General features: G+C 39.3%; 1 protein-coding gene across 1 annotated transcript; it reads right to left on the reverse strand.

Annotated features, from left to right (window-relative positions):
* Positions 1–136: 136 nt before the first annotated feature.
* On the reverse strand, positions 137–4,891 carry LOC101850777. The gene is made up of 5 exons (XM_005113335.3): positions 4,105–4,891; positions 3,272–3,358; positions 1,395–1,479; positions 708–863; positions 137–291 (listed from the first exon to the last, which is right to left on the reverse strand). Exons 1-5 carry the CDS (start codon positions 4,225–4,227, stop codon positions 203–205), a joined length of 540 nt encoding a protein of 179 aa, XP_005113392.1. The 5' UTR covers positions 4,228–4,891; the 3' UTR covers positions 137–202.
* Between the last annotated feature and the right edge of the window lie 3,680 nt (positions 4,892–8,571).

An 8,571-nucleotide genomic window follows, 5' to 3' on the forward strand; every position in this document is an offset into this window, starting at 1 on the left:
TTTCTCTCTCTCTCTCTCTCTCAGCCCCTGTTTCTATATAAACACCCGACGACATTTCGGAGACAAAATAAATATAATAAATAAAACAATAAATAAAAAACAAGAACAAATTTTACAGTAGTTATTCTTTTCTTTATTTCATGCATCTAATCTTATGCCACTATGGTATCTGGAGAGTCGACCTGTGACAAGAGTATAAGAATTAGCAGTTGGCTGGAACGTTGAAGATTGTTGGGTCGCTCACTCCCAGTTTGGGGTTGGCGAAGAGGGTCAGCCTTTGCTCACCGTTGACTGAAACAGAGACAAAACGAGACGTGTCCATCGTTACATTGTTGCCCGTGGTGTAGGTGGCTTGGAGAACGTTTGCAGGTGCAGTTAAAAAAGGGAATGGCAACTATACTACTACTACTACTACTACTACTACTACTACTACTACTACTACTACTACTACTTTACTTACTTACTTGACTTACTAGCCTTAGTCATTGAAATTCAATGATTTCCCGTTGCCTACTGCTGGCAGCGTAAACTAGGTGTGTCAAAACGAAATCTATCTTAGCATTAATATTGTAGAATGTTGTCACTAACTTGTTACACACCAACTTCAAATAGATTGCGAAGCGCATAGAGCTTGTTGTTGAGCAAGGATTTGCGCTATACAAATGCTATCTATTATCTATTATTAAATCACTCTAGTTCCAACTCACAAAAGTCTCTCCTGAGAAGAGGCAGGCTGTAAGTGCTCTCCCTGCTCAACAAGATCCCTGCGGAGACGTTAGCGCCGACATTAATCTCGTATAGGTCAGCGATGTAACTGACAGAGCCCAAACCAGCCTCGATTTGGGTCTGGAACACGGCGGCACCTGGAGATAGGAAGAACACGCATGGTAATTACGTTGGCATCAGTTGGAAACCTCATGCTCTTCTTTTATTTTCTTCGTACTCTGTATCTTTTACGTTCTCTTTTTTCTTTCTTTTTCTTTTACTCTTTTGCTTTCTCTATCTCCTCCCTCTCTCTTTCACTCTCTCTCCCTCTCTCTCCCCTCTCTCTCTTGCTCTCGATCACTCTCTTTTTGTCTCTCTCTCCATCTCTCTCGCTCCCGCTTAATCTCTTTTTGTCTCTCTCTCTTTCTCTCTTTTTCTCTTTCTCTCACGCTCTTTCCCCTGAAAACGCGGCACTCCTAAAATATAGTATTACCTATGTCTATCCATTATAATATACCCACGTATATGATATTATTACCATTATTATAACCATATCTCCATTTATCCAAACGTGAGTTAGTCAGCAGTATATCCATTTTATGCCAAACAGACTTTGGAGCAAATCTCATCTTAGATCATTGCATAGTCCGCAAAGAAAACGTCCAACAAAAAAAAGTGCGACAACTCACTGGGGAGACACTGGAACCACCTTGAGAAGAGTCCCAGGGGGAATTTCGTGCAGGTGTCTTGAGCATCGAAGGCGTAGCCTTGGTTCTGTGGGAGATAGAAATACACAAAGCGTAGTCTTTAGTAATAATACTATTCTAGAGAAACATTCTCCGGAACACGCCTGTAGGAAGGTGAGTTGTAGCGTGCATGTGCATGAAAGTGTCAGTTGTGTTATTATAAGAATTGTCTATGCATATGCGTGTGATAATGTATTATGTTAGTGCCTTTTCAACTAAGCTTATATAAATTATAATATTTTATAAAGTTTTTCCCGCATCCGATCCGCACATTGGGGATTGCATTGTTAGTGAGACAGCTTCCTGGGCCTTTGGCATATTGTGGTAGGGTGGCCAGTTTCTTTCCATGGCGCCTTTACTTCCCCAACTCGAAGTCAGGTACCCATTACGGCTGGGTGGTCAGGAGGGGGTGAAAATAATCCGTGTCCGAATCGAGGCTCGAACCCAAACTTTCCACTTCGGAGACGAGCGCACTAACTGCTCCGCTACCTCACCCTCTCATACACATGTAAGTCTATGTAAGAAAATAGCAGTTTTGATATGTAAGCTGAATTAGACATCAGTACAGTGTGCATGAAATTAAATAATTATGAATTTAAAGCTTACCAGGGGGCTCTCATGGCCTAGAGGTTAAGGTTTTTGGTCTCTCATTCAAAGGTCCCGGGTTCGAATCCGAGTAGCGACCGAAACATTTTCTTCTCCAAAATTGTCTCCTTTCACCTCTTTTCCTGCTCTCTAGCAATGTCCCGTCGTCTGCTTTCGTTTCCACTTTTTGCCCCCAAACTTTCACCTTCTTTGCGCCCTTTTCTGGGCTCCTGACTCTTTCTGCAGCCTTGCTACTGCTACTCCTTGGCTCCTTACTGCTCTCTTTCAGCCACACTCCTGATCTTCTGGTAGGAAAGACCTACACCTTGTAAAAAATCTGGGAGGACCCATGTGCAAGTTGCGCACGTTAAAGTACCTCTATAAATACATTATTGAGGGTCATCTTCAATAGACTCAGGGGGTTCTTCATCATCCCAAAGCTTCTCATCACTTGAAACGTTTGCAATTTCTTCGTCAGATCTGTATTCTGAAGCCAATATTTGCGTTTTTCTCTGGACAGTATAAGCGGCAATGTTTAAGGAATTCAAAATGGCAGACCGAAAGGAAGATAAGCGCTATGTATATTTCGCTTGACGTTGTAGTTAGAAAAAAAGGCATTCTTTTTTAATAGGTTTTGTTTCATTCATCAAAGAAAGTATTACCATTTTGAAAACACGCATTTTTATACCAAATAAGGCAGATTATTGTGAAAATTACCAGGCGCAACCGACCGACCACCGATGGCCGAAATCCAAAAGAAAAAACATTTGAGGGTTAACCATAGAACAAAAACCTAATGATAATATTATTTAGAAGAAAAGAGTGGGTGGTTGGCGGGTTCTCTGGTGTGGTTTGCTCCTTCTTTCCTATCAAATATCGATCATCTTTATCTCCTCTCCTTCTTTTTTATGTTTGTTACTCCTATAATCTTCGGCACTTATATGACCTTATTGTGTTGCAAGTGCCCTGACACTCTTATGAAATAAAATGAAGAAGAGAAACATCAAAATATCATTATTTTATTATTCAGTAGTAAGACAAAGGGGTATTATCCTTCAACTCCTTATTTCTGCTTTAAAATTTACAACTGATGTCTTTGATTATTCCTTTCCTTGCTCTCTTTATCTATTACTTTTTACTAAGGTAAATTGCTTTATGGGTTTTAGGTTTTTTTTAGGTAGGGTACTATAATGAATAAGAAGTAAAAAGCTGTCAGTGTTTTAGTGTCTACTTACTTTAGCAAGGTCAATGACGTATCGGTTTGTGTCGTTCTGAGCAGCAACCTTTTGCAGACCGAAGTCCATCGAGAAGTTGGCCGGTCGCTGGGGAAATCAGATGACGACAGGATAAGACAACAACAGACAAATTTGTTATATTCTCATTTTAATGGGGGAGAAAGAGGAGACAGAGAATAACACAAAACTTTGTTCTGTCGGATACAATAGATTATCTAGTAGATTTAAATAAAACGTTTGTTTGAAAAAGAAAAACAACTTCGAGAATTGAGGAGAGTTTCAAGCACAACATGGTCGCAAAACAGAAGGAAAAAACATTCCTAAACAGACAACCTTAAGACGTTAATAGGCGAGTGGTGTGCCACCTCTGTTTCACCTACTGTTGCTGACAGCTTGAATATTCAAGAGTTGTAGAACTGTTTCCATAATTTGTCAGTTTTACAAAACAACATAAAACAAAACACAACCCCCCCCACAAACCCCCCCCCCCACAAACAATAACAACAAGTAAAAAACGTTCCATCAAAACTATGAAACTGAATTTGTTCACAAAAGTATTTGCAAACCAAAGATTAAAAACTAAAGAGCTAGAATTTTAAGATAATTGATTCAATTCAGCTATTCAGGGATTTTTTTTTCAAAACTTAATTTTGGTATGGTGTTACCATTACCAACTTTGAAACAAACTAGCTGTTTATTACTTGAATGTAGAAAAAAGACTTATCTTAATCTTATGGTGTTAAAGATGTCGTAATTTATTCTGCATTTGTGAAGGGGGAATGTCAGATTTCCCGTCCTTTTGAATATTTCCAAATTGTTTCTGTCAAACTTACTTCATCGATGAGGTTGATAGCCAGGCCAGAGAGCTGATTTGGCAGGCAAACTTTGGTGGGATCAGAAACCTGCTGGCTCATCACCAGAGGGGCGAAGACACAGAGAACAGCAAGGACGTTCATGATGCCTTTGGAAAGCAGATGCAATCAAATTACTCTTTTAATTAACAAAATGGCTTGGAAACGATTGTGATTTTACCAGTATCCATAGAATATTAGATTTTATAAATTCATCTTTCAAAACAAAATCGGAAGGTTTATTAAACTTTAGAAAATGAAACATATAAGAAGACCAGCCCTCATAGAACACAATCTCTGAGTAGTTGTTGTTAAAAATTTATAACTACATTGTCCCACAAAACTGTACACAGAGCGAAGAGATTGAGATTTTATAAAGCTCGTCTACTACTGTATGAAAGTTGATTTGTTTTTTTCTTTCTTTCGGACGGGATAAATTGTGACTACCAAATTTATACGATGAATCGCCACACTTTCGTCCCTTAAACGATCACACCCAAATTATCATTTGAGTGGAATTGTGAACATGTTGTCAAGTATTCCGCTCGAATTCGCTACAAGTCAATCAACGTCAGGCTTCTTATCCACTTCCTGTAGACCACGGACTCATTGGTCAAACCAACACGCCACACACGGTGACATGTCATGAAGAAGCTCTTGACGAATCTCCACACTGAGAGAGACCAAGTAAAAAACAACAAACGGCACCACTGATACGATTCGTTTCAAATACAAACTGACAAGTATGTTAATTGTTACCACCATTAATAACTGATAAAGAAGTAATATGCATGTTTTAGTCAATATTCTTATAAAACAAAAGCGTTTATATATTAACATAGGTTTGTATTACTTACTAAAGGATCTTGAAGCTGAGCGAAGAAACTGCTGTAGGAGATTTGATGTCTATGGTCGGCAGTGGTGTCTCTTTTATAGCAAACACCTTGTGTTTTTAACTCGTTAAAAATTTACATATATTATTTTTTGGTAAATTCGAAAAAAAAAATTTGTTTGGATTAATTGACATTGCTATCGTCATCTCAAAACAATTGGTGACTTAGCAATTTCAGAAAAACTCACCTGTTAAAAATGCAATTGAGGTTTTAACAACAATAACAAAATTACATTCGCGTACGCTCAGATTGGGAGGCCAGTATGTCATGGGAAGAAACGAGTACGCGCCAGGTGGCAATTTGCTGCAAAGTTCAAGCGCCGCAAGCCTCTAGGTAGGCCGAAGAACTGAAGGACACAGTATGGGGATCTTGTTGAAAGATTTTGACTGAAACATGCATACACCCAGTTACGATCAGTTATGGGGCAGGCTTCTTTGAATCTACAGGTGAAGGCAGTAATCAGGGTTGAGTGGGATACAACTTTCCACATTGTTTGTGAGCAAAGGTTAATAGCTGAACCGCTACACCTCACACGCTGGTAGGGTCACGTGAATCACCCCAGTCAGCAGAGAATTATGAAGCACAAGAATCAGTATATTCGTTAACCGCATGATTCAACAGCGTTAAGTTCCGGGAGTCCAATCTTACAGGAGAAGCACAAGATTTTATTTCTTTATGCTCGTACCTATGAATCTGAAATTTAGATTATTATGTAGAATGATGGTATGTAACCAGATTTTAAAAATATACTTTACTTTTTTACTTTTTCATCCTCTATTGCCGTTACGCGTCGAGAGAAGATGCAGTTTTCTACGGTAGGCCAGCTCTGCGGCTCTTTCAAGTGTGATATTATGTTTTCTCAGGGTTTCCTTGACACCCTCGATCCACCTTTTGAGTGGCCTTCCTCTTCCTTTATAGCCTGAGTGCTTGGTGTTGTAGGCTCTCGATGCTGGCTGGCCAGGTGACATACGTAACGCGGGTGACCACACAATTTTGTTCTTTGTCTTTCTATGTAATGCAGGCAGTACTCAGTGTCGATAGCTGCTCTTACTTCTTCATTTCTCTGCCTGTCTCGTCTTGTGATGTTAAGGGTTTTGTGGAGACATTTCCTTTCGCCTGAAGTGATTTTATCATGGGTTTTACTTAATGTTCAAGTCTACCACTGTTAGCATAATGTTGGTATGAATATTGATGTGATAAGCTCTCTCTTTGTGTCCATGGAGATGTTTGGGTGAGATAGGAAGGGTGCGAGCTTGTAGGTGACAGCGTTGGCTTTTTGAATTCGCATGTCTTTTTTCCTCTGTCTATGGACCTGATTTCGGAAAAAAAGTGCTGCCAAGATATTTAGATTCCTTCACCTGTTTCAGTTGGTCACTATTGACTATGGTTTCGGCTCACTTTCATAACTTCTGTTTTTGCTGGGCTTATTTTCATGTTAAATTTTCGCAGCTTTTGTTCAGTTCGGTACTGTGCTTTTGGAGGCTTTGTTGGTTTGGGCTGATAAGACATTGGTCGTCTGCGAATAGAAGATTTTTAAAGGCTATCTGGGCTTTGGTTTGCATTATTGTTTCCATAACTATTATAAACAGGAGGGGGGATAGAACGCTTCTCTGTCGTACTCCAGATCTTACTTTGAACCAGTCTGTATTGCTTTCCTTCTTTCTTACTGAGTTTCTGCTGTTGGTATATAGAGCTCTGATATTATCTACCATTTGTCCTCTGACGCCATACTTTACGAGTGTCTTCCAGAGTTTTGCATGGTTTACAATGTCAAAAGCCTTCTCCTGGTTTATAAAGAAAATATAATGCTTTGTTCTTTGTCTTTCTATGTAATGCAGGCAGGACTCAGTGTCGATAGCTGCTCTTACTTCTTCATTTCTCTGCCTGTCTCGTCTTGTGATGTTAAGGGTTTTGTGGAGACATTTCCTTTCGACAAAGTTACTGCACTTGGGCAATTTGAGACTTGACCTGCGTGATTTAACTGCTTACCGTGACTCGGTAAGCGACTGTGGTCTCCTGGGCGTTTCGGTTATCAACGAAAGCAGAGCATAATAGTTTTAAGAGTTATTATAAATCAATTCCATTTTTATTTCAGTTATTTTGTGCATTGATAGCTGAGAAAGGAATCGTATTTTATATAATAAAAAGAGTTATAGTTTATTGACTGAAAATAGAAAATACATCATGTAATTTAAAATAAAGTTTATATTCTTTCTAACTTTCATTGTCTTTATACATTCAGGCATTAAAATTAATGTCTGAAGCCATCAAAATGAGTTACAAAGGCATTTTTTCGTTAATGTGTTATGCCAACATTTTTATGATAAAGGTATCTCGTCATTATTTTCCAAGCTGAGGCAGTTATGAGGCTTGCATAGGAAATTTCTCGACACACCTTCAAGGTACCTCATTTCATTCTTGTTCTTATTTTTTTTCGCACAACACTCCTCCTGGCCCGTTCAAAAAAGTACCATAGAAGAAGGAAATGTCCAAGTATATTTAACAAACAAGAATGTAATGTTCCTGTTGTTGACATAATGTAATAACTTGATTCATTGACTCCTAATGTCTGATATTATCTTAAAAAAATATAATGATCTTGTTGTGTTCCCAAAGTTGTTTATACGTTGATTGCTAACTTTTCAGGCGCCAAACTCCTTGGGGTTGAATCTTCTGGTGCACAACTGTTTTTGGTCTCATGATATTGGTAAAAAAGACCATTCAAATTTATACTGGGTGTTTCTGTTTAATGTGTAAAGGCAAGAAAAGTTTGTAACAACGGGACCTTTGGAATCTAAAAAAAAGGGTGGGGGGGGGGGGGGTGTAGAAGGATATTGTCTCGCTTTCTTAAAAACTTAAAAAGTTGTCACTGAGCACATAGACCACACCTTTTTTCAACGACCATTAGGGGACCACACTGTGTGTGCTGTCCACTTCCTTTTGTACTTGTTCTTTTTCAAGGTATTTGTGTCCGACAGTTTTGTTTATCTAATGTCGTTGATTGCGTTTGACAATATGGCGTTGTTGTGCTGGTAAAGAACAGCAATATATGCATGTGCTATATTTATTGGCAATGGGCTCTTCCGGGAAATTACTGACAAGAGAAGAGAATTTATTGGCAATCAATGGTCCTCCTCCTTTGCACATATCATAAGGGGTGCCCACTAAGGCTGGATGGGGCCGATCGCTTGAAACTGAAAACAAACACGCTTGTTATCAAGGCGATCGAGTCGGGCGATGGGCCCGATCGGCTGATCCCATCCGTAGCGGGCACCCAGTATTACTACACTTCACATCCTGGTAACCAAATTACTAAATCCAGTCGAACCTGCCTTAACGGAAACCTGTGTAAAACGGAAACCTTGGAAACCTGTCGTAACGGAATCTCCCCGTTCCCCCCATGCTATATTCTTCATTAATTACCTTAATAAAACGGACGCCTGTCCAACGTGGAAACAGAGCGGAAAATCCGCTCCCTTCCAAGAGTTTTCTCTTCCTGAGACGGAAAATGTTTTGCCTGCTCAGCATTGGTTTGAAACAAAACTAGCAAGGTTGG

The sequence above is a fragment of the Aplysia californica genome, unplaced genomic scaffold (genome assembly GCF_000002075.1).
Source record: "Aplysia californica isolate F4 #8 unplaced genomic scaffold, AplCal3.0 scaffold01992, whole genome shotgun sequence".
NCBI classification, from domain to species: Eukaryota; Metazoa; Mollusca; class Gastropoda; order Aplysiida; family Aplysiidae; genus Aplysia; species Aplysia californica.

Coding starts and splice junctions, on each gene's coding strand:
- LOC101850777 (XM_005113335.3), bottom strand. CDS start 4,227: ATGAACGTCCTTGCTGTTCTCTGTGTCTTCGCCCCTCTGGTGATGAGC. Junction 3,359..4,104: donor CTATCAACCTCATCGATGAA/GTAAGTTTGACA, acceptor TGATTTCCCCAG/CGACCGGCCAACTTCTCGAT. Junction 864..1,394: donor GTGGTTCCAGTGTCTCCCCA/GTGAGTTGTCGC, acceptor TCCTATCTCCAG/GTGCCGCCGTGTTCCAGACC.